At 44.9% G+C, this 26,415-nt stretch overlaps 1 protein-coding gene across 5 annotated transcripts in view; it reads left to right on the plus strand.

The window, feature by feature from the left end:
• The first annotated feature begins 16,924 nt into the window (after positions 1 to 16,924).
• Positions 16,925 to 26,415, plus strand: part of LOC102372651 (sodium- and chloride-dependent GABA transporter 2) — a 50,030-nt gene continuing 40,539 nt past the window's right edge. For 2 of the 5 annotated variants that reach the window (XR_003095041.1, XM_025209050.1), the window contains exons 1-2: positions 16,925 to 20,140; positions 21,676 to 21,960. Coding sequence is in view for 4 of the 5 variants with exons in the window: in XM_025209050.1 (XP_025064835.1) it covers positions 21,753 to 21,960 (208 nt within the window). In the remaining variant the exon portion in view is untranslated. Of the gene's footprint in view, positions 21,961 to 26,415 lie in introns of all 5 variants that reach the window. The other 3 variants (XM_025209048.1, XM_006027745.3, XM_025209049.1) reach the window with 2 other exon arrangements.

Below are 26,415 nucleotides of genomic sequence, written 5' to 3' on the forward strand. Positions count from 1 at the left end.
ATCTCAAAGGTTTAGGTCAGACTTCAGTGAGAATTTTTGTCCATGAGGCATCCAGATCATGACGACTTGTATTACCACAACCAGTGATGATGCATGTCTGCTTCTTTCTAGTAAAAAAATATTCAAATCAGGAAAGACTTGACTAGCCAGACTTGCTTAATTAAAGGGTAAGCTTCTGCTCTTGTGTCATTCAAGATCTTTCCCTTTGTGAGGCTTCTACTCCACCTATATACTACATTATGTGCTAGAGTTGAAGAATGGTGACTTTTCCCTCAGTCCAGTTAAGCTGGATGCTGCTGCCATCTTTGTCTGCCACCCTCTCTTTGGTTGATCTTTCTTTTCCCACCCAGCTGTCCAAAGCCTAACCAAAGCTTTCCTTCCAGCAACAGATCCTGATCCTTAGTAATACTTTAATGAATGCTTATCTTCCCTAATGTGGCTGTCATTACAGCATATGACCATCTGCTTGCAACTCCCACCTCTTTATGAAGATAACCTACTTGGTGACACTCACTTCAGTGGGAAGCCTAGGGAAGGTATCCTTGAGGACTCACTTCATGTTCCACTGAAGTCCATGTCAGGTAGAAAATCAGCTTTCTGGTGTACCTTCCAAAACATAACTGCTCCAGAGCTGAGGCAGCATTGCACATGCTTATCAGAAGAAAGGCTTGTCTCCCTACCTCTGTGTGGAGAGTAGGGCCTAAGCCTTGCAGAAAATGTCTGTAGCGGTTTGCTTCCTCAGCTGAAAGACTGAGAATTGCAGCAATCTCTTTCAGTTCAGACCATCCCATGGTATATGAAATGCTTCAAGGGTGCCATGCAACCATTAAAGTAGATCTGCACTTAGTGGTAGGAGCTCACTCCACCAGAGACCAGGAGACTTCAGTGGCTTCCCTGCCTGACATTTGCAAGTTGGCCATCTGGAGCTTCATACATATCATTACCATGCTCTGCCATTGCAGAAGCCACCAGGGTTAGCCAAATGCTGTTACAGTTGTTGTTCATCTAGGACCCTGAGACCTGCCTGCAAGTAACATCAGCAATTCTTGGGAGTCACCCACAGTGATAATGTGCATATGGAGAGGTACTTAAAAGAGAAATTACCAGTAACCCAGAGTCCTTTGAGATGTGTTGTCCTCTATGCATATTTTGCATTCTGATCTTCCTCTCTTCCTTGGGAGTGTCTGGCACACTTGATTCTCGAAGTGATAACATTAAAACTAAGCAGAGGAAGTGTGTATCACACTTGATATTCAAGGAGAAGGCAAAAATCTTTAAGACAGAGTAACTGAGGTGTATGCATACCTGAGAGTGGGATGTGCATACAAACAATACTCCTTAGAGAAATTCAGACACGGGTATCTAATTTTTCCACTTCAAGCTGTTACTTTCTCTCTTCCATCCTGAAAGGCCTAAGTAAAAAGACAAGCCTTGCAGCAGTGGTCTCTCTCAATAGCAATAAACCATTTTTAGACACAGGTGGGTTGTTGGCAACTCCTTTTAAATCAATAGGACTCTCAAGTTGAATACTTGGGCTGATTTTAGCTCTGGCAGGATTGTTAGGAAACAGAGGTCATCTCTGAAGCAGGTAGGTAGTTGTTTAGGCAAGTGTTGGTTTTCCCTATGAAAGTATTCAGTACAGCATACGGGTCTCATTCTAGCAAGGTACAGTAAAATCCCTGTTATCTGGCCTACTAGTCGGAATACTCTATTAACTGGCACCACCCCACCACCACTACATGCAACCTGCGTGCAACCACCTTGTGCTGCTGCCGCCCCCCACTAGGTATTTTTAGATATCCAGAATTTTTACATAACCACCACCTGGTATTCCCCACTCATGCCAGATAACAGAGTTTTTACTGTATAACACTTGCCAGGCACACCTATTATGTGCATTAATTTGTTTCCACATTGAGTTTTAACCGCCTCATAAACAGTACATTGCTGTATTCCACACCTGAAGTGAGAGTCTTGAATCATTGGGGGCTGGGTTCAATATCCACTAAGGCTAAGGCTGTGAGGTCATCCAGCAGTAGCTGGGAATCCCACACTAGCCCCAGGTCTTGGGAAGCAAATGTCAGGGCAGACTCATTAGATGTAAGATGTGTCAGATCTGAGTACTCTTCTCAACCTGCTAACTTAACTTTATGATAAATAGATCAAGCTCTAGCCAGTCAGCTACATAGGGTCCCAAACTCTAGACCAGCTTCTCATCAGCACTGATAGTGTCAGGAATTGGGGAGAAAAAAGGCAGAGTGTTATCAGCATAATGATACTAGTATATTGTACGTCTCACTGCTAACACTGCTGATGGCCATGTACACAGTAGAACTCAGGTAGAGAATCTTTGCTCTCACCAATCTCTGGAAGCCACTGACAGGAAGGAATGGAGTCACTAAAGAACAGTACAGTTTGCTGTGAGTGGTATCAAAGGCAGCTGATGCCCTGGTATAATACCAGGATAAGCACTTGCTCTTCTGCGTTGCCAGAAGAGAATCTACAACCAGTGTGATTGTATATACCCCTATCACAGGTTAGAGTCTGTATTCAGATTGCAAAATTGAGATGAGAGACACAGAGTTGTCTCACCAGTCTCCTCTGTAAATTTAAATCAAGACTATGTAATTGGATACTGGACAAAAGTTAGCTAGATAGTTGGTGTCACATCTTTCATGACCAAGGACTATGCAATAGCTTCTTGAAGACTATAAACAGATGTTGCCAAATGAAGCAAATCAGCTGTGGTGGGATGTGTCTGTCAGCCAGTAATGTATAGCCTGTTGTCTTGCATCAGGCAGGGGCCCAGTCCTGTGGGACAATGGGAACATGGTCCCTGCTTCCAGAGATCCTCTTTGGAGATTCCCTGCAGTGTGTCTCTGTAAGCAGGGAATGCTGGGGTTTCCCATTTGTTGAGTTGCACCCTAGGCAGTCTCTGGGGCATGTCTCTAAGTGGGAAACCTTGACTTTTCCTGTTTAGAGAGACATCTCAGAAATTCCCTGGGGCATATCTCTGTAAGTGGGGAGTCAAGGCTTTCCCCGCTAATAGAGATGCACCTCAGAGGTTCCCTGGGATCTCTATGGGAACTGCAGTTTTAATTTTTTTATGGTGGCATAAAGGTGACGTCTGTTTCCACCCTAAGAGAAGTTAGCAACTTTTCCTCCCTAAGTCGAGCAGGCAGTAGTAGTCTACTAGTGATATACGTACAAATTCTTCACTGACTAGGGAAGAAGGCAGGCTAGAGTGGAGTTGATGCCATAGCCCTTGGTTCCCTCCTGTTGTTGCACTGATGTAGGAGGGGGTTAGAACTAGGATGTTCTAAAGAGCCTAAGGAGGTAGTTAAATTCCACTGACTTTTAATGGGTTTTTAACTTATCTTCCATGAGCTTCTGAAAGCAGACAGATGGTGGTGCTAGATAGAGGTCAGCTTGCAACACTAGTTCTTTTCTAGCATGTATATGTAGGGAATTGTAGTTGAAAAAAATGGAATGCTAAATCTCTCTCTGACCCCAGCTACTGCTGTGCTTGAAATTTACCTTGCAAGTCTAGCCCTCAAAGTTGAACTATACTGGAAAGCTGCAGGAAGTGACACACAGAGTGGAGAACTGTGAGGAGTCATATCAGAAATAACACTGGGTGCAGCACAGAACACTTGAATTGATCCCAAATATCATTGATTGTAAACTGCTGTGGCTCTGACACCAGGGGTGGGAATGAGCACCCAGCCTAGCATGCCTTGCAGTGGGTGAGTGGAGAGGGAGTGCTTGCACACATGCTTAGAGCTTCCAGAGGGTGGATGGCCTATGGTGGCTGGAGGTGTTTTCACTTTAATGCTTTCCTTTCTCTCCTAAACACAAGTTCAATAAAGTTCAGTAGCCTGCAATTGACTGAAGTCTACAGTGTATTTACCTGACTCGGAATACCCTGGGGAAAGTAGGGAGAGTGCTTGGACTCATGCTTCTTGGTTCCCAGTGGCTGTGGGGGTGCATGATGATGGACTATAGTTGAGTAGGAAGAGGAGATGAAGCTTGTTGTTAGAAAAATTGCATTTTATTATTGAACAAGCAGTGCAAGAGAGCTCATTGATTTAAAAAAAAAAATGCCAACAAAAGGGAAAGAAAAGGTGGCAAGAGAGTTCTGACTGTACCAGATTGTCCAGTTGCAGCACTGGGGGTGATGCAGCATGGGATGCCTGGAGGATTGAACTGACCTGTGCTGTGGAATGCTTTGTGTTAACATGCAACTGAACAAGTTCAAACTAGTACCTGATTTTCCAGGCACGCTTCTGAACCATTCCAGGTGGCTTTAACAGATTTATATGCCTGTCTGCTTTGGGTTTAAGCTGCATTTAAACTGTCTGTGTGGTGCATGTCTCCAGGCCCACTGCTTCTAGTCCAGAAAGAGATAAGCATGTGCGTATTGTTTCGCTGAGCAAAGCAAGTTTTACAGCCTTGGCAGGTCAGTTTCCTGTTTGAAACAAAAATTGGTGATGTAGTCAGGTGCTTTCTTGGTATAACTTGTTTTACAGTATGGAAACAAGTCCTGTTTCCTTCAGCAGCAGTAGTTAGAATCTGTCCAGAGCAAATACCTGAGTTTCCTGTCTTTCTCTGAAGGATTTGCACTTAACACAAAGAAATCTAAATGCCTGAGCTCTTTTTTTTCCTCAGGCTCTGCCTGTTACACCTGGAGAATCTCCTGCTCCAAGACTGCTTTGCCTGTCAAAGGCAATGAATGGCAGGTTCCATTTGCTACTTTCCAATTTCAATAGGGGAGCAAAGAAATTGGTCTCTCTCAAACTGTTCTCAAATCCTATGAGAGGAGAGAAGCCACTAGAAGCCATCCTTAGCACTGTTCTTTTGTTGTGAGAGGGATAAAGCCACCATTTCTGCCCTAGACTAGAGACATTCTCAAGCTTGGGCTGGGAGCCTCTCTTCCATCATCTCCCACTTGTCCCAGGACATGGACTACAGGAAAAAGCTATCTGAATACTTGACTACTTGAATACCTGTGCTATCAATGCCAGTAGGGCATACTCTATGCCAAGTGGTGATCAGAAACAACCAAAGGAGAAAGTGTGTATATGGGATAGTTCTTTCTCAATTTTGTAATAGCATTGTGAAGTTATACATTACATTTAGACCATACTAAGGGCACTTTAACCTCAAACATTTGTACTTCAAAGCTTGTTAACTTAAGTGCCTTTTGAGCATCTTAGTTATGCCATTTCAGGCAAGGGTTAACTCTGCGTTGTGCTACCTAGCTTGTATTAGGACAATTTTAGTTTTGTCCATGAAGATAAAATGAGAAATTTGCAGTCCTTCAGCATCCCAGAATGCACTACTCCCAGCCCCCCCATAAAGCCCAGGTGTTTTGGCTCCTAGCCATGTCCCTGCTTGCCAGTTAGGCAGAAAACAGCATTAACCCTTCATGTGCAACTGCTCACAGCATATTCTAACTTTAACACCACTTAGTATTTCATAGATTTAGTATGGTCTAAGGATAACCTGTAACTTCACCCTGGATGGAAGAACCTAATTATCTTTTTTCAGCCTAATAGGTTCATCAGTGCTTCACTTTGGGTATGTGGCTTTCTTTGTTCATATCATACCAATAAACATCCATCTTTAACTCGGCAGTAAGTTACTCCTTCTAAAGCTTCTAGCCCTTGTGTTTCCTTCACAGTACACTGAATACCTAACCCTGATCCCTCTGAAGTCAATAGGTCCAAAATGAGGATTTGAATTGTGATAAAGGAAAGGACCAAGTTCTGTTCTGTGGCATGGTATAAATCAGAAGCACTGATTTCAACAGACTATCTGTTGCAGCCAGTACCGGGCCACAGAGATGTATAGTTTGTTGTTTCCCAGGTAAATGGTAAAGTATCAAAGTCTGCAGTCTCTGTTGATTTGCCAGATCCAGACTGCTCCACGGAGATGAAATGCTCTATGCTAGGAGGCCACTATGCTCATAGTGGCAACACTGAGGTAATTAGACCCCATGATGTAGATTCAGCTGTGCTGGCAGAAGCATTTCTGCCACCAGAGCAACACTAGCAACCCTGAAGGACTTCCTGACAGCTGAGCTGCATCCACACTAGTGGTTTTGTTGGCAGAACCATGTTTGGCTACTGTGGGATGATCTTTGCACACCCCTAGCTGACATATCCGTTTCTATACCTGTGCTAGTAGAATGTTCTAATTAGACAAAGGGGCGGTGAGAAGGAATTACAGTTTTCTTGAAGATGCCAGGGCTTGCAGATTTGATTGACTCGGCATTGTTTACCATTTGCCTCATCCCTTACCAGAATATGGTTATTGCTGTATGCCACGTGGCTGAGGAAAGTAAATGCCAACATCCTCCCTCACTACTGTGCAAATTACACATCAGGGCAGTGGCAAGTATCAAACTGACTTAAGCCATATCTCTGGCAGTCATTTGAGATTGATAGTGTCATTTGAAATGAGCTGTAGATGCAGCTGGACAGATATTCACAGATTAAGTCCCTTCCATAACAAAGTTTGGGTTTTGTCAGGTAAACACGACTGCGCCATCTGATCAAAGGCAAGTATTTTAATTTATGATTGAAATGGGTCTGTCTCTGAAATCCAGTTACACAGATTAGAGTCCCTGTGAGTTTACCTCAACATCTGAATTCAACATGGAAAAAGGCAAAAGGTGATGTAATCATTGGATAACCAAGTCCAAGATTTCATGAAACAGAACCTGCCACTAAATACTTGTGCAAACAGAAATCCCCCCACATTTCTCCCCTAAGGGCTTTTTACCAAAGAGCTGTCTACTCACCGTCTCTTCTGCATGCGGCCTTTCTAATGACTCATTCCTGTGGTTTCCTGTCCACAGTGCACCTAGAGCAGGGGTGGGCAAAATACAGCCCACGGACTGGATCTGGCCTGCGAGGCCATTCTATTTGGCCTGCGGGGCCCCTAAAAATTTTAGAAAACGAATATTTATCTGCCCTTGGTTCCAGTCAAAAATGACAGGAACCAAGGGCAGTAGGACCCAGGGAAAGCCCGGTGGGCTCCCACAACAGCAGAGCCTGCCCAGCCCTACCCCTCCCAGCTGGAAGGCCCAGCAGGGGCTTCTGGCCTGGGACCACGTGGCTGCCCTGTGCCAGAACCTCAGGTAAAGGTGGCGGGGGGAGAGGGGGCAGGGAAGGAGCCCAGGGAAAAGTGGCCTGGGGAAAAGCTGAGCACAGGGAAAAGTGTTCCCTCGCTTGCCCCATGGCCAGTGTCCTGCACTGCAGCCGCTCGCAGCCCACCTGGGGCTGCCTGTGCCGGCTTAGGACAGCCCTACACGGGCTGCAAGCGGCTGCAGCAGGGAGCACCAGTCACAGGACAGGGAAGGGGCCACTTTTCCCTGCGCTTAGCTTTTCCCCGAGCTCCTTCCCTGCTCCTTCCCGGCGCAGAGGAAAGCAGCCCTTCCCCCACTCCATGGCCAGCACTCCCTGCTGCAGCTACTCGCAGCCCAAGCGGGGCTGTCCTGAGCAGGCACAGGCAGCCCCAAGTGGGCTGCAAGTGGCTGCAGTGTGGGGTGCCAGGCACAGGGTGAGTGAGGGGCCGCTTTTCCCACCCCCCGCGCTCAGCACCAGCTTGTAACCCAGCCCCGTGCTGGCCCTGGGCTCGCCTGTCAGGGCTGTGCATGGTGACAGCAGCTGTGGCCACCCCACTTGCCATGCCAGGCACTGCCGCCTGTGGGCTGCCCAGCACGTGCACTCCAGGTGGGCAGCAGTAGCAAACGCTGCCTTGTGTGGCAAGCAGGGAGGCCGCAGCTGCTGCTGCCGCACGCAGCCCCAATGGGCAAGCCCAGAGCTGGGCGGGACCCAGGCTGGCAGCGGGGCAGGTTATAAGCTGGTGCTGAGCGCAGGGAAAAGCGGCCCCTTGCCTGCCCCATGGCCAGTGACCTGCACTGTAGCCACTTGTACCACACATGGGGCTGCCTGTGTCCACTCAGGACAGCCTCGTGTGGGCTGTGAGCAGCTGCAGCAGGGAGCGCTGGCCATGGGGCAGGTGAGGGGCCACTCTTCCCCGTGCTCAGCATCAGCTTCTTCCTTGCCGGTGAGTAGGGGTTTGGGGCTGTGTGCTGCCCCCTGCCTCTACCGCAGGGCTGGGGGGAACTGGGAGTTAGCAGGTGCAGCAGCCAGCAGGAGCACAGGGCCTGCACCAGTGTCCCGGGGCTGGTGCTGGCACCGGCGGGGCCCAGAGAGTGGCAGGAGCACGGGGTCTCAGCCAGCAGGGGCTCTGTGGAGCTTGGCCAGCTCCCCGCTCTCCCTGCTTGTGCAGCCCAGCCCAGCTCCACAGACCCCTGCCAGCCTGCTCCCTGCTTTGGGCCCCACTGGTGCTGGCCCTGGGACATTGGTCCCAAGATGGTGACCAGGGGGCAGGGAAACTGTCAAGGGGCGGGGCTATCCATGCAGCCCTCGACAGGCTGCCAAAACTGGGTAGGCGGCCCTCTGCCCAAAATAATTGCCTGCCCCTGACCTAGAGTTTCACTGCCAAGTCCCTTGCCAATTGCAGAGGGATTGCAGCTTTCCTCTGACACAACCCTAATCCCTGCTGAAGTTCACTTTTCCCATGCTTTGTACTTCCTATTTTTGAGTGATGAGAGTAGGGGAGAGATGCACTTCCTTAAGCTGTTAGGGAGGAACTGCCATGGATTTTACACCCCAAAATAGCAGGTGTTCAGGAAATGTTGCCTCTAACTCTGAGGAGAGAGAGGTGGTGCCATACTGCACTGCAGCTTGCCACCAGATCAGGAATGACTTAGAGACTTAAGGGGAACAAACCCCAAGCACAATGTGGAACCTGTTTGTGGCACAATCCTACCTACCTGTAGAGATGCCAGAGAAATCTGTGTGTTTCTTGTGCTATGACAGCACTTTCGTATCAAGACTTTATTAAACATCTAATTAGCTTTTAAGTTTCAGACTTTGATAATGTGTGTAAAGAGAGTTATTGCTTTACCTGCCTGTTGCACTCTTCTACATTGGACATGTGCATGACAGGCATGTGCAGACCAACTAAACTGTACCTTAGAGAAGATGTGTAGCACAGCTTTCCCTCCCCCCCATGCTTTGGGCTGGAATCAAATGTCCAATCAAAGCAGGAGACAAAATGTTCCTGACAAGAAGCAGCTGGAAGTTGATACTCTCTGTAGGGGTTGTACTGAAACATGAAGGTACCTTGCAGGGATGGAAGCAACAGGACTGCACTTGATAACTCTGCTTTTAAATCTCTGCTGATCTTCTGTTGTGTTCTGCTAGTGATCCTAATTTCCAGTTGTCATAGTCTCAGCACCGGGACCAGAGACAGTCAAAATTATGAAACCAAAAAAAAGAAAAAGTCCTGAAAAAATAGGGAAGGAGACTTGTAAAACTGGATATATGTCTTGATAATATTATGTCTGTGTGGGAGCACACACATTTAATATATGCATGCGCACACACATTTTGGGGGGAATTTGGACTTTTTTTTTTAATTGACCTGATGCAAACCTGATTTTTTTTTCATTTCCTAATTGTAACTTTTTATTTTTTATGATGATTTATTCTTTGTCTTATTTTGTCAAGAAAAAAAAAGACAAAATACTGGATTTTCTCAGAATGGCAGTTTAGCTTTCTGGATAGCTGTAGTTCTGTGTTTACAGGAAACTCCCCTGCATTCAAAAGAAATGAATTGAATCAGAAGAAGGCGATCTAAAAACAATGCAGTTCTTTGCCTAGTTTTAAATGGAAGACCTAGGTGAATAGGTGTAAACACTGGCTGCTGCTAAGAGTACAAACGTATATATTTCGAGCAGCTTCAAAAGCACAGCACGTGTGTTCAAAATGTAGTGTGCTGACAAGCAGGGAGGATACAAATGTAGCAAAACACCTCCAACTTAGCACTGGATGAAACAGTGTTAAAATTATAGTGGTTTTGCTATGTTTGTATCATGACTTGATTGTCTGCCCCTAACAATTAAAATGTAACAGCTTCTGCCTTCCTGAAATGGCTCTGTGTTAGGCCTGTGTGAAGCGGCTAGTATTCACTTTGGATTTGGAGTCGGTCGATTCGGGGGACAGTGATTCGATTCGGTGATTCAAATCACTGTCCTGAATTGATTCGGCCAAATCTGCTTTGGAGATTCAGCCGCTGCCGAATTTCCAAATCACTTAGGCCAGGTCCATCCCCTGCCCTCCCCAGGTCCCTGCACTTGGATAAAAAAAAGCCCCGACTCACTGGGTACTCCCCTGATCCCCGCTGCCCCACGCCACATGGGGGGCTCTGCACAAGCCCCTCAACTCCTCCCCCCCCCTGCTGTCCCAGCCTCTCCCCATAGCTGCCCTGCCTGCCCCAGCTCTGGCCCTTTAAGAAAAAAAACAACAAAAAAACCCTGGGCTCATCCTCATCACCTGAAGAGGATCTCCCCATGGTCCCTCCCCCTCCAGCCTTCCCTCCCCCACCCCCTCCTTACCAGCCTTGAGTCTGGCTCCAGCTCCCTCCTGCAGCAGGAGGGGACTGCCAAATGGTTGCAGCTCTCCAAATCTTTTCTGAATTGATTCGGACTTTTTTTATTGGTCCCCTAATTCAATTCAGATTTGGAGATTCGGCCACCAAATTGGGCCGAATCTCCTCCAAATCGAATCAGCACCCAAAGCTTTGCACAGTCCTAATGTGTGTCCATACTAAGAGTCATTCTTTTCTTGGTCCCTTCAATTCCCTTTCACAGTTGGCTTTTGAGCAGTCCAGTCTCTCTTGGTCCCCCTTCAGTCTTTTACCATCTAGGTCACTTTGCCTCTGTGTAAATCCTAATCCCTGGCAGAATGGATAAACAGAATGTGAGAGATGGAACATGGCTCATTATGTTATATGGTCAACTGTCTTCTTCCCCCATCTAAAATGGACCAGGTGCTTTTTGTAAATGCATGCTTATTTCTTAACCAGCCTTTGAGCTCTGCTTTATGTAGCAGTGCTATTGCCCACCCCACACCCCTTCCCATAACATACAATGCTTGTATTTGGCTCCCTCGTTTACTGTCAGTACCAGTGGATAATTATTAATTAGCTGAAGCTCTTTTGGTGAAAACTCTTTATGTTGTCTAGTAGCACACTCTAGTTAACAGCACCCAAACCAGTGAATGGGAAGCAGCTGTCCAAGGGTTGCTACTGGAAATCTTGAGAATGATGGGAGCTCACAGCTGTGAAACTATTTCACCCCATGTCTGAAGTTTCTAAGAGCAATCCTGACCGTGACTATTGCAAGTCTTGAATACGAGGGGAGATTCAACTTAATATAGAATATGCAATGCTAGATGTAAATCACAGCAATTGTAAATATAACGTGCAAGTCTTCCATGTATTGTGCTTACTTACTGCCTGCTTAGTGAACTCCAGTAAGTCTGTGCTCTTATCTACACTGTCAGAAACCAGTAGCGTAACTGAGGGGGTCAATTGGAGTAGCAGCTCTGGGTGCTACCTTTGGGGTGTGGTGTTGGCATAAAAATGGCGACCACCCATGCCGCTGCAATCAGCACAGTAGGAGCTAGTACCGACCTGTGTATCAGGGGCTGCCCCAGGCACAGACCTGCCCTTCTACACTTCTGTCAGGACCTGCCACCCATATACAGTTAGATGCCTTTACACTTTTCCACAGTCTAATTTTGATGCTCCAGATCTGTAATCACACACTCCAAAACTATGAAGCAATCCTTTCTGTTCCACACTGGATATAGCTATTCCCAGTGCAGCATACACTTGTGTGCCAATGCTGCCTACTGCTCTACCAGTATGCTTTGGTCATGCAAGGAATGTTCTCACCAGCATGCCCTGACATAATGCTACATACAGACTGGGTAGAATTGGATGTAGTGTCACCTGCTTTTTGATGCAAAGGAGACAACAGATACATCAATATTTTCAGCAGACAGGGCAGGTCTCTGAATCTATACCAATATTTCTCAACTTTTTTAGACTCAAGGCACCCCTCCATAACTTTTGTGAATTGAGTAGCACTCCATTTCAAAACTAACTTATGTGTTACAGTGCTAACTAACTAATTAGTTAACACAGTGCCTAACTAACTAATTGCAGGGACCAAGGGCATGGCTGGGCAGTGACAAGCCTGAGCCTGTACTTATCTGCATATCTTCTCACACCTCACAACACATTTTAAAGGATTGCATGGCATCCCAGGGTGTCCTGCCACTGTGCTTGAGAATTGCTGTTCTGTACTCACCATGGTAGTCTGGGTCTGCTTTCCTGCTTGCCAGTGAGCTCTGACTACTGCAGGAGCTTGGATCTCTCCATATACTGTCTGCAAGGCATGGAATTGAAAAACCTACATTAGAACAAACTTGGGCCTTTCCATGCATTTTAGGTTCCTTGTTTGGTAGCACTCCTGTGGAGATATTTTATTTCCTTTTGGCCCAGAATGCTGACAGTGCACTTGTATAAAGGCAAATACTTGCAAGGCATTCGGCACCTTGCACTTGAATTAAGCTTCTAAAGGTTTTCTAGTACTTCTGTTACTGATTTAGCTGCTCCATGCTTTGGAGATTCCTTGAATTATTGTCTGCTTCTTCTATGGTAGTCTAATAATACCTCTGTCTGTAAACTTAGTTCTGGCTCAAGCAGGAATCACTCATATATGTCTGTCCTGATTTTTTCTCACTAGGTGGTCTCCAGTCTAATATGGGCCAATTCTAGCCTGTTGCAGGTTCCTGTAGTATGGTAGCTTATTGGTTGTCAGTGTTTTTATCTACTTTATATACATGTTGGCAGACTTTCTGCTCTTTCTTGCTACAAGCCTTTCATTAAAGCCATTTCAGCCTTAAAATGATGCTAATGGCATATTGGATGTCACATGGAGAAAATGTGTTTATCATGGCCTTTAGTTCCTGAGAATTTAGTGCAGGGATGGGCAAAATGAGGCCCAGGGGCCGGATGCGGCCCACCAGGCCATTCTATCCGGCCCATGGGGCCCCTAAAAATTTTAAAAAATTAATATTAATCTGCCCTGAGCTGCCTGTCTTGTGGCCCTCGATGGCTTGCTGAAACTCAGTAAGTGGCCCTCTGCCCAAAATAATTGCCCGTCCCTGGTTTAGTGCCTATCTTGTTCCTTAGTACTGGGAATCACCTACATTAATTGCAGGATTACATAGTTCTGAATCTTGTGAAAGCAGTTTCTAATGTTTAGGACAGACCTGCAGAGGAGAGGTGTGGGAAGTGCTAGAGTAACCATCTTCATGGTATATATCCTCTACTATATACTATAGACTATCTGGACAAAGTACAGCTCCACCTACCTTATTTTAGGAAATCAATGCTCTTTAAAGTTGTTTTGTTTTTGAAAAGTGATTTTAGGAGCACAGGTTCCATTGAAAGTTACTAGGATTTGTGCTACTAAGATACTTTTGGAAATCTCACCTTATAAGAAGTATGCCCTAGCTCAGTGGCACCCTAGCTTCTGACCCTGCAAGCCAGATGCAGACTGACTACGTCAGGGTTGGGCAAAATGCAGCCTGTGGGCCAGATGCAGCCCGCCAGGCTGTTCTATCCGGCCCGTGAGGCCCCTAAAAAATTTAGAAAATTAATATTTATCTGCCCCTGGCTGCCTGTCGTGCGGCCCTTGATGGCTTGCCAAAACTCAGTAAGCGGTCCTCCTCCCGAAATAATTGCCCGCCCCTGGACTACGTGCTATTCAGACTGGATCCTGGGTGGAGTTGGTGTGTGGACCCTATCCTGTGCACCTGGATCTTGCTGTGTGCTGCCATGATCTGGCATACAGGGCCATGTTATCTGGCCCATAGGGTTCCTTATGTGTCTGGAAATTTCACAGAAGGGGAGTAGCAATTAATGCTGCCAGTGCTCCCTCACCACCAAATTACCAGACCTTTGGGAAGCTCTGTGGGCTTGGTGACATGGCTCCACGGGTTGGATGTGGCCCACAGGCTGGGAGTTGAACACTGCTGTTCTCAGGTCATCACTCTGTCTTTTCCAATAAGCAACTCTGTCCTTTTTTTGTTTTATCTCTTTTGCACAGTTTCATTTGAATGGCTGGCTTTTAATTCCTCATTCTTTTAATGTTGTATAGCAGCTCAGATAGCTGGAGGTTCATGGAGTATTTTACAAAACAAATACTCAAGCAATTCCCTTTTAACATAAAGCTGAAGACAGGGCAGGGTGGCACTTTAGAGACTGACTGACTCAGGCATAAACTTTTGTAGCTGACCGTCTACGTTGTCAGATGCTGTGTAAGGAGTGAAGTGCAACTTGTTAGAGGAGGCTGTGTTGTATGTAGAATGGAGTGGATTGGTCACCTGGTGTCCCTCGGGCACAATATTCATTTGCTTGCATCTGGTTGGAAAGAAGATGTCTAAGTGTACCAGAGCAAGTTTCTTGTGCAGATTGATTGCAGGGCATTTCATTCAACTGAGTGTGGTATCTATGAGTAGAGAAAAATAGTTAACCCAGTTAGTCTAAAGTCAGGCAAAGGTAGGGCAGGGTGGCACCTTAGAGATTAACTGGTTCAGAGATGCATGAGCTTTCATAGGTTATGGATAGCATTTGATGAATTAGGCTGTTGCCTATGCAACTTACATCTCTCTGAATCAGTCAGTCTCTAAAGTGCCACTGTGCCCTGCCTTCTGCCTGACTTTAAACTAATATGGCTAATTACCCTTTTACTAATGTAAAATAAGATCATACCTGGCAAGATTTCCAGGTGAGACCTCCTATATACCTACCTATAAACAGCCACGTCGTCTTTATCATCAGCCCTGGTTTGCTGACTAGCTGCAAACAATGTGCTAGGGCTCATATATGTTTGTTCTAATAACTCCATGTGGGGCTGTGGGTGCTCAGTCCTTCTGCAAATCTGACTCTTAATGCTTTTAGAGCCCTTTGATGTCCTTGAGTTATGCAGTTATATAAAGCATTATCCTGACAATTATAGGTGTCATCCAGTAACTGTAATTTTGAAGGCTAATGGAATAATGGACCACGTTTTGAAAGAATCTTTGAGTATCTTAAGGTAAATAGAATGAAGAGTACTACATCAGTGTGACTTTGTAAAGAGGAGATGAAAACCTTGCAGCTAAAGTGTTTGACTAGGAATTTGCAGGGGTTTAGGTTGTAGCCATGTTGGTCTAAGGACATAGGCAGACAAGGTACCTTGGGTGAATTTGATATCTTTTATTAGACCAACCCAAATAGTTGGAGAATAGTTATTAAGCAAGCTTTCAGGTTCAAAAACCCTTAGTCAGGCTAAGGAACTTTCAGCAGTTGGTGTGTGCTCTTCCTGGATGGAATGAAAAGTAAACAAGCCAGGGGCTGGGCTGGGCTGGGCTGGGCTGGGGAGTCAGTTGCCAGGCAGATTGTAATGTATCAAAAATCCAATGTCTATGTTTAGTCCATGATCTCTAGTATCCAGGAGGTTGATGAAATGGAGCTCATAGGCTCGTCTCTGGGAAGTACTGTGTAAGTTTCCCTTGAGGATCAGGACTGAGATTGGAGGGACAGTGGCCCTCCTGTGAGAAATGTGCCCCCACCGGTAATTGGGTGTTTCTGTCTTTGATGGATTTACGGTGTGCGTTCATTCTGGTGCGCAGTTGTTGTCTGGTCTCTCCTACATATCTTCCATCAGGGCATTTGGTGCATTGGATGAGGTATACTACATTCCTGGAGGTGCAGCTGTAAGATCCTGGGATGCTGATGGCTCTGTTGTGGGGTGTAGTAATTGTGGGGGTGGTGGAGATGTGTTGGCAGGTTTTGCATTTCTTGTCATGGCACGGTCTGGATCCTTTCGGTGTGTTCTGGGCTTGAGGAAGTTTGCTTCTGGTGATGAGGTTGGCGAGGTTCGGTGCTTGTCTGAAGGCTAGGATGGGTGGCTCTGGGAAGATCTTTTTAAGAATAGGGTCTTTTTCTAATATGGGTTGCAATTTTTTGAGGATTTTCCGTACAGGTTCAAGGGATGGGTGATAGGTCATAACCAGCGGTGTGCGATTTGTGGGTGTTTTTCTTCTGTGCTGCAGCAGTTCTTCACGTGGTATCCAGGTGGCTCTTTCAAACGTGCGATCTACCTCTCTGGAGGAGTGTCCTTGCTGGGTGAAAGCCTTTTTAAGATTGGTGAGGTGGCAATCCCGGGTGTTCTCTTCAGTACAGATGCGGTGGTATCTGAGGGCTTGGCTGTATATCACTGCTTTTTTGGTGTGTTTCGGGTGATTGCTGGTTCTGTGCAGATATGTATGTTGGTCTGTGGGTTTCTTGTATACTGTGGTCTGTATTTTACCCTTCTGGATACTGATCCTTGTGTCTAAAAAGGGATGTTGGTGTTGGAGTATTCTAAAGAAAGTCGGATGGAGGGATGGTGACTGTTGAATTTCTGATGGAACTCGATCGGAGATTGCAGGTTTTCAGTCCAAATGATGAAGATGTCATCGATGTATCTTAAGTATAGCAAGGGTTTGATGGTGCAGTTCTTGAGGAAGTCTTCTTCCAGGTGGCTCATAAAAAGGTTGGCATACTGTGGGGCCATTTTAGTGCCCATAGCTGTTCCCATCATCTGGAGGAAGTGTTGATTATTAAAAGTGAAATTGTTGTGTGTGAGGATGAAGTGTATAAGCTTAGTAATATCTTTGGGTCTGTATTCTGGGTTGTAATCTTGTTCGTGTAGATATGCAAGGCAGGGTTGGATGCCATCTTCATGTGGGATGTTGATATATAGGCTGGTAACGTCCATGGTGGCTAGGAGTGTGTTGCTGGGAAGGTGGTCTATGTTTTTAAGTTTCCGTAGAAAGTCTGTAGTGTCTTGTACAAAACTTGCCTTGTGGGTGACAAGCAGTTTTAGGATTGATTCAATGAAACCTGATATTTCCTCAGTTAGGGTCCCATGGTTGGATATGATAGGTCTGCCAGGGTTCCCTTGTTTGTGGATTTTAGGGAGCATGTAAAAAGTCCCTGGGTTAGGTAGCGGGGGGATCAAGGTCTGTAGTTTTTCTTGTAGTCTTGATGGAAATGATTTGATGGTATTGTTGAGTTTTTTGGTGAAAAGGAGAGTAGGATCTTCTTGGAATTTAGCATTCTAGGCTCCATTCCTACCAGCCCCAAGCCCTCTGCTGTACACCATTTCCCCTGATGAGAGAAACTGTGGACCAGACCTGACTAATGTTACTCATTCCATGAAAGACACCCCTGTAAGGCACTTCAGATATTATGCTGACGTGGGCAATATTAGAACCAGTATAGAATATATGGCATTAAGTGACAGGTTTCACAGCAGTCTTGTGAGGCGGTCACAAGGCTCACTCCCCAGTGAAATGCAGCTCTCTCTAGTATGGTATGGGGCAGCTCTTAAACACTGCTGAACAATGTAATAGTGAAAGACAGGAAGTAAAGACTACCTTTGTCACTTGAGGAATTTAAATAGAACAATTACTTCCACTGGATTTCGCTCAGGTATCAGATCTAATGCCCATATTCTTACTGAAAGTAATGCCAGATACAGGCCAGACCCACTTGTTCATGTCTTTAGGCAAGACTGTCAGTAGCTCAGTACCATGAATGTTGAGGTAAGAGACTGACTCAACAGTCATGAAGAAGGAAAAGCAGTGCCCACTGAACTGTCATTTCTTAGTGCACATGTACTTCTCTGGGTTGTGTGGAGAAAAATGTTCTATGCAATAGTTTGGTCCACTCAAAATGATCTAATGAGAGAACACATAAATCAGTCATTTGCTATCGATGTAAGATCTTCGCTTTAAATTTTTTCTTTTTTTTTTTTAAGATGAGTCTTAAAATCTCTCTCTCTCTCTCTTTCTCTCTCTCTCTTTCTCTTTCTCTTTCTCTTTGGTCCTTCTTCCTCCCAGTTTTCTGTGGCCTTTTAAAAATAGTATTGGTATTTTGAGAAGTTTGAAAAGTAAATAATTCTCTTGGCATTCTAAGATACATCTCACCCTGACTCAGTTTTTCTTCTAGATCCATATTTTCCCAAATGCATTTACCTGCACTATAGAAACCGATTTCTGATTTTCTCAAGCCTATCTTATGCCTTCTTCCTCTTAAAGACGTTTTAAAAATGTCTTTATCTCAACCAGTTTGATTTCATTCTATTTATTTCCCATAATCTCCACCCCTGAGACCACCTTTGTCCTTATTATGCTGGTTCAAAACTTCTCACTTCCATTTACTACTTTGGCTGGTACATAAGAATATAAGCAGTACCATACTGGGTCAGACTAACAGTCCATCTAGCCCAGTATGCTGTCTCTGACTGGCAGTAGAAGATGCTTTAGAGGAAGAGCATAGGAACAAGGCGCATTCCCGTCATACCAACCCGAGCATCCGCCATCATTGCTTTAGGGATATTATCCCTGGGTGTTCTGTTTAATAGCATTTATGGTCCTGTCATGTATGAATTTGTCTAATCCCCTTTTTGAAGTTCTCTGTTATCTGCTTCTACAACTTTGTGGCAAAGAGTTCCACAAGCAAACTGCATACTGTGTTTATAAAAAAAAAAAAGGTACTGGTGTCATCTTTAAACATTCATATTGGACTCCTTTTTTTTTTCTGTGTAAGCCTCAGCTGATTGTTTATATTCTTGCTGGGTACAGTAAGATGCATTTTTTCTAGTATCTTTTGAGTAACTTCTTGCAGAATTATGCAGGCATTGTATTCGCTGCTTTTTCTGTTACAAAAGGAACTGTAACATGTTGCAACTTAGATAAGTGATACTGCACATTTTGCAGCTCTTTTGCAGCTTTGTGGAATTTAATTTTTTTTACTGCACCATGCTCCTTATTTCTTAATTATTGAAAACTTGCTTCCCTTTATGCAGCTATGTTCTGTGCATTCTTACTTGGCTGAAGTCTAGTTTGTGGTCACCAACTGAATGCATCTGTATTGTTCCCAACAATTCCTTCCAACTGGCTTTTGTTCTACCTGAACAATCTTCTTTCTATATCCTAGTGTTTTAATTAAAACTTGGGAACTGCTTCGGTGTTTTGTTGCTTACACTTGTTACCTAGTGTGCATCTGGGTAGTTAGGTCTGTAATTTTGAGAAAGTCCAGGATTTTTTCTATATTGATTGATTTCTTCTCCTGAAGGATGGGTGTGCACATTATGCAAATTCTAATTTGGCCCTGCTATTTCCCATATCCTTATCCAAAATATTGATTACTTTTTTTTCATTCAGATATTAAGACATAGGATATAATCCCTGGCAATTTACCACAATTGTAGATATGTGCTGGTGTTTCTCTTGGGAGAAATCAGTGGCGCATGGCCCCTGTCACTGGAAGAGAGATCCAGGATGGAGCTCACTGGATTATTCCTCCCTGCTTTTTGAGAGAAGAGTGGGACAGATTTTACTGGTATCTTCTCCCACGTTTTACTGCTGTAGTGGTAGCCTGCTACTGGGATTCATGATGGTATAATCATGTATGATGGAGACCTAAAAAATTACACAGGAAAAAATTCCCCATCATCAGAAGGTAAATCCATGGCAGCAATCACTGAGGTCTGTCTCTGTGGGCTATGCTGGTTGGCAATATTCCTAAGAAAGATTTAAAGCCATGTAATAGTGACCACAGTGAAAATTTACTGTAAGTTATGATTCTTGTCTTGCCTGTTCCCAGTACAACTTAAACTTGTCTCTACCGTGGACTTGAGAAGCTTGTATGATTTTTTTATCATTTACTTCCCCTTGAACTGAGGGAAGAACTGAGGTAGTTTCTACTCCACACGTACACATGCACACACACGAGTGAATACCAGAAACACAGGAGGAAGGACAGAAATAGATAAGCAGAGAGGGGGGAGAGAGAAAGAGATTCATATAGGCAAGGGGGGAGACTGACAAAGCAAGAAAGAGGTTGCACATGGAGCCAGTAAGCCATGCACAAACAAGGAAAACTTAAGTTTCCCATAGACGGGGGGAAGAGCCCCTTTTGCAATGACCATGAAATCAGTCATGTGTAGGTTGTTGTCTAGCCCGGGGGGTGGGGAGGGGGAGGAATGTGGGTTGGGCAAAGTCTAGAATTACACCACTGAAGAATTTTTCTTCCACACTTTAAATAGCCAGTACCTTTCACTACTGCTTTCACATTTCCCTCCGGCCAGCTCCCTGACAGCTCATTTCTTAAGGTAACAGCTCAGTTTTTCTTCTTCTTTCTCTTCCCCAGCACATGTGCTTAGCTTATGGTCAAGAGGTCATGGTTTGCTTTCTGTTGGTCTAGTAGTTTTCTAGTGTACATTATGTACACTAGAAATATGTACCACCTTCCCCCCAACTCCCTCCCTACACACACATACATTCTTCCAAGCATTGCTGTAAAACTGTCAGGGGTACCTGTTGCTACCCTGCATTACTTTTCCTCTCCTGAAATACTTTTGGGATCAAACTCACTCTCCTCCCATTGTTTTGGGGAGTCTTTTTTGTCACCAGTGCATTCTGCTCTTGGGGAGAGCTGCACATGTGAATGAATGTCAGGATTAGACAGGGATTTGAGACGCTGCCTCAGCAGGGTACAAGTAAGATGGATGGCCAATGGCAGATAATGTGTGCAGGAATATGCCCTCCCTTACCCAAAGGATTCTCAGTAGTCCTGGCTTTATGTACAGGACTTAAGAAGGAACTACGACTGTCACCCGTTTCTGCAGAAATGGCAGGCTAGATTTTTGCCCCTTCTTGGGAATGAGCTGGTACAAATATCACACGAACCTTCCACCTTGCAGCAGAACCAGTGTGGTCTGTCTGCACTCCAGCCCATTGCCACCCCGCAGTATTTGGAAACACTAGCTGTTGCTTAATTCGGTCATTCTCCCCATCAAGAGGAGACTCTCTCTAGGAAACTTTTGAGGAGGCTGAACAGATAGAGAGGCTTGTAGTTATTTTATATCCTCCCTTCAGCTAGCAGAAGTTACTGGATCCAATAACATAGGGGGATTGGCTCTGTTAGGATCCACAGGGACTGCTGTCCCAGCCTTTGCCAAGGGGAATCAGTATAGGGAATGCCTGCAGAGCGGGGGGCAACTGTTTTGACAAGGTGAATGCCAGGAGCCTGCCTCAGAGGAGACCTGCTGCATGTTCCCATGGAAAGCTTGTTGTACTAATTTGTTCTTATTCTTTCAAAGGGACCATGTCAACAGGACTGATCCCGTTTCTGTCTGAAAATTCTGAACCTCCTATATTTATCAATAACACCAGTACAATTGTGACTGAAAGCAAAACCTTCCCTGTCCCTAGTTTCAGTTGGCTTGTATAACTCCTTCCCTTGCAATAGTCAATCCAATTAATTTCTCCCTAGCTGAGAGGAGCCTTGTAAATGGCAACCAAGGAGCAGAAAAAGCCCTTAAATATCTTTTAAAGATATTTGGAAGAAATTAAAAAAAAATGTTGGAATGGTGCCCAATGGAGGCTCCATCCCAAATGGGCCCTGGCCTAATATAAACATTGAAGGAATCTAATATTTAAAGGATGTTCCTTCAGGAATTGCAATGTTCCAAAATGAGTCGATCTAAAATGGAAATTAAGTGTGATGGTGTCCCTTCAATCCAAAGCACACCATTGAGACTATAAGTAGATGGATGTTCTTAGTGTGTAGGAACTGTAAGGAACGAGAGAGGAGTACCTGGCTGTGTATGTGTGCATGCGAATCTACTTCTCTCCACTGCTGTAGGTTAGCAGTTCAGGCTGTTACGTGAATTATTATATAAACACCGTGACAAAAAACAGCACCACTCCTTTGAAGGTGGGATGGATTACAGAGTCCCTGGTGCAGTTAGCAATGGAGAGACAATACTTGCTCATCGAAGCATGGAAAAGAAGGAAGAAGAGGAGAATCGAACACTGGAACGAGGCCAGTGGAACAACAAGCTGGAATACGTACTGTCTGTGGCTGGAGAGATCATTGGCCTGGGGAATGTCTGGAGGTTCCCTTACCTCTGTTACAAGAATGGTGGAGGTAAGCTCAGCCCTAGCTTTAGCTGCTAACATTAGGTACTCTCTCTAGCCACCGTCATACCTCCACTGTATCTTATGGGTCTAAAGCACCATCTGCATTTGAGAGATTTATTTCCTAGCTGTACCCAGTGCACTCATTTGAACCTGAGGCGTAAAGGACACTGTTTACACCAAGGCCTGATTCCAGGAGGCACCTGACATGCCCAAGAAGTGTATTTCCTAGAGTACCAGGTACCTTTGTGGCTCTGGGAGACTCTCTGTTGAGCTAATCCTCACCTTGAGATCTGATTTGCAAAAAACGGAACCAATCCCTGTCTGTGTATCAAGGGCCCATTTACTGGAGTGGTTTCTAGGTCTGGTTGTACATGCCCCAAAGGCCCATTTCCCAGTGGCTGTCACCTAAGAGGGCAGTTTGCTGAAGCTGCCTGGTATGTCTGCATGTTTTACAGGAGGTCTTACTAGACTAAATCCTCTCAGTGATGAACACTTCCTGGAGGGTATTTAGCATGCCCACTGGGCTCACACAAATGCTTCCGAGGGATGATGGTCACATGCTCATTATGGATTGCTCTTGTCATTTGTCAGTGGTAAATCTTTTTAAGGGAAGCACCCAAGTACCATGAGAATGCAAATTAAATAAACAAATGTCCATGTGGGAGCCAATTTCCCAGCTATGCCAGGTTCACAGCCAGCTTGTGTGTCACATTAGCTGTGTCTTTGTTGTGTATAGCTGGAAAAAGCATACTCATGCAAGTGGAGCACTGTCTGCTGGAGAGCCCTGCATGTGCCAGAACATCTAGAGACTGTAGTGTCACTGAGCCCAGGTATATGGTAGGAAAGAGCTCAAGTGATGTTCAGAGTCTCCTCCTGCTTCTGCCAAGAAATCCAATATTATAAATCCAATATTGCTTTTATTACTTTGTCAACCTCCTTGCATGACTATCCATATGCGCTGGTGAGAGAAAGCAGGTATCTTGACTCAGTGCTATGTAGGTGTGAGGTGGATTGTGTATTTGCACATAGGAAGGAGAGACTGAGAGACCTCATAGTGATTTGTAAAACACAGAGCACACAGGTGCAATATGGTTACTATTAACAATAACAGCTAGATGAAGGAGTCAGTGTGGGTGTAACTCAGTGGTGGTATTGTCATGCATCATCTTTGCAGAGAATTCCCCAGTACATTAGGTTCTGTGTGGGTAGATTGTTGCTTCGGGCTTGTGTGCGTCTTTTTAAAACAATTTTTTGTTAAGTGAAAATTGAAATCCCTATGTCCTGTCTCAAGGTTAGAGACCTCTCTGTGCTTTCTGTGGAGCATTTTTGCCAGAGAGTGGAACAGGAAATACTCTGCCTATTTGGGACTGATGATTTATTGTTCATCAGACTCGGTAAGTTCAGGAGAGTGGGGAAATGGCACCCAGTTGTCAAATGGCAAAGAAAGTATGCGGTGGGACCCTGCACTGAAGTCTCCTCGGTTTAACTTGGAGCAGTCCCATAGGTTTAATTAAACCACTTTCCCATCTTGTCGGCATAGTAAAGAGGATTAGCCAGTTAGCTACTTTTATACTGGCTCTTGTTTTAGTACGTGTTTCTTTTTACCTGGTGCTGGGGAATTTGTTGTTGAAAAGAGATTAGAGAGGAGAATGTTTCTTGTTTTAAATTTTAACCTGGAAAGTTTCTTGGCTGCTAGTTGCCTGGTTTCTGCTTTCATTTGTTGTGCAGTTCCTGTGGACTCGCTACATAGGCCCACGAGAGATCTAGGGGCAAAGTGGGCACTGCCCATGCTGAAAAGAACAGCACCTTCCTGCCTCAGCTGCTGCTTGGATGTTTGAGTGAGCCCAGTGCAGGGCTGTTTTTCAAGTGCTGGAGTCCTATGAGAAAGGGGTGAGCTCTAGGTAATGGGGCACACTTGTGAGGCTGGAGAGCAAATTGGTTTGATCACACAGATGAGGGTAAAAAAAAGAGATGGACTTCCCCGACTTGAACATGGCTAGGGAGGGGCTAGGACCAAAACAACACAAAGTTGAACATCCTCAGCCCATGATGTGTTTGGCGTCTGGCATTTCTAACCCTCTCTCCTGAAAGCTAGGAAAAGGATGTTTCATGTGACCTTGGCTAGCAGAGCCAAGAGGTGGTTTTCAGAAAGTCTTTCCTGGAAGAAGAGAGGAAGAGAATGTGAATGAAGTTGGGGCCTTCTGAGAAATGTTTGAAGTGTGTGAATTAGGGCAGCTTGTTCTTTTTCCCTTGTTTCGAGTCATTTCTACGTAGCAAACAATAGTCTTCAACGGTTAGAGTTCAGTTAACGATTCAGGCTGTATATGGGGGTTGGGGAAAAAATCCTTCTTTATCACTTGTGCTGGGATTAGCTTCTTTCCTCTGGATGGGGTCAAGCTTGCCCTAAGGAAGTTGGCCTCACTGATTGAGAAATACTGGGAAGCCCCTGTGTGTGTGTGCACACCTCCCTCTGTGTCACACCCATATACACACTGCCCGCTGTTCTTGTGCTCAGACTCTTATTTGTCAGGACACACAGAGAGGTTAGAATTACAGGGATAGACAAGGGAGTTCTTATTTGGGTCAAATCCCTACTGACATCAATAGGCAAAAACTCAGTAAGGACTTTAACATTTGGCCCTGAGGCAGGATGAAAGGAGATTCAAACTGGGAAAATGAGCTAAGACTTGGCGTGCTTTGGAGCCACAGTTAAGGGTTCCTGCTTCATATTACAAAATGGAACTATGTTGTAACTTGGCTCGAGGCATGGGTGTGTCATAACTGGTTTCCCTTACAGTTGTAGTATGGATGGGGCCTAAGGTGCAGGTAGTTCTGAAATGTAGTTGTGGCTCAACTATGTTATGCCACTCTTTTTTGAGTCAGTCTGTGGAGGCAAGCCCACCTCCACCCCCTCCACCCACTGTAGGGATACTCATGCATTAAACCTCGTACCTAGCTAGTCTGAACCATCATTCCATACTGAGGTTTGCAACATTTTTTTTTTTCTGTGCAGGCAGGAGGCTTGTGTTTGTGATGTTTGCTAAAAGCTGGGCCAAAGGGAAGCTAAGATGTTTCTGGGGCTGCTGTAGCACAGAGTCCTCCTTTGCTATTCAGTATATTTCTAAGAACCTAGTAAAGGGCCTGTAAAAGTTTAGAGCTCAACCTTCTGGTACCTCTTACTTACATGTTTATATAGTACACATCATGTGCTATCAGGTTTCTAAGTGTACCCTCACATTTAAACACTTTCAGAGTATGTGAAGTATCCACTAGTGTTCCAAGGCAAAAGAATATAATGAAGGCTGGTGGCAGGTCAGGTGTGCACATACCACAGTACCTAGGTTGGGGAAGTACTAAAGTGCAGTATTTGGCTTTGCTTGACAATGAGATGGGGAGCAATAGGACTGGGGTCCAGATAGCTGTGTGCATAATGACCTAGTCTCCTATTCTCATGTCTCAGGTTTATAATGGTATAGTGTCCCAAAGCCAGCACCTGACTAGCACATGTAGTAATGAAGGACAAATTCCAACAGGTCCTAGACTTCACAGAAAGTCTCAAGCTAAGAAGTAATAAGCATCTTCAAGTGCAGCTGGGGTGGAGGTGAGCTTGCCTTAGGAAATGACAGTTGGCACTCGTGTGTGCATATGTATACATGCGTGTGTGTGTTGTATGTGAAGTCATTTTCAGTTCCTTCATCATTTGTGTCCCAGAAGAAGAGTCTGAGATCAGGTGCTCAGAGAGGAAACCCTTGGGTTTGTTTAGGAACCATTTTACTAATGATAGAACTAATGATGCCCAGAGGGATCCAGAAGAAGAGGATGGCATTCAGCTCAGTCTACAAGCAGAGAAAGCCCAAGGTAGACGGGTATTCTTTTTAGTTCGGAGGTCTCTTTGGATCAACTGGTAGCAATATGGTAGCTTGCATATAAAGGCATTTATTTTGACAAAGCTTATTCCAGTATGGGTGATTCCTCTTTCTATATACAAATAAGATACTTCCTATATGTTGATGTAACTCTATCTGTCCCAGGAAAGGCTGTATTAGTAGAACTACTCTGTACCTCTTACCAGCAAAGATCCACTATGTACAGACAAGGTCTTAATCACTCCCCACATAGTTGCTAGGTAACAAAATCTGTCCCCAGTGGATATTTATTCTTATCTGAATGTGGGAAACTTAGTATTTACATTTCCTTCTATTTTTCAAATATTAATTGATTCTGCACTCATAAAGTTGGGGGTGGGAAGGGGGGGAGGACACGACTGGAGATGGAATAGTTCTTGGACCTTTTCCTTAAGTTCAGTCAGGCAAGACCCAGTTGTAAATATTACCTTAGTATGGATTTATCATAGGTTTGACCCATGGCTTCTCAAACATGTTTCAGTCCTTTTTCACTCCCACCCCAGTTAGTTTTGCCATCACTAAAGCAGGAGCAGGCCTGGGCTGCCAATGTTAGTGAA

The sequence above is a fragment of the Alligator sinensis genome, unplaced genomic scaffold (genome assembly GCF_000455745.1).
Source record: "Alligator sinensis unplaced genomic scaffold, ASM45574v1 scaffold659_1, whole genome shotgun sequence".
NCBI lineage: Eukaryota > Metazoa > Chordata > Crocodylia > Alligatoridae > Alligator > Alligator sinensis.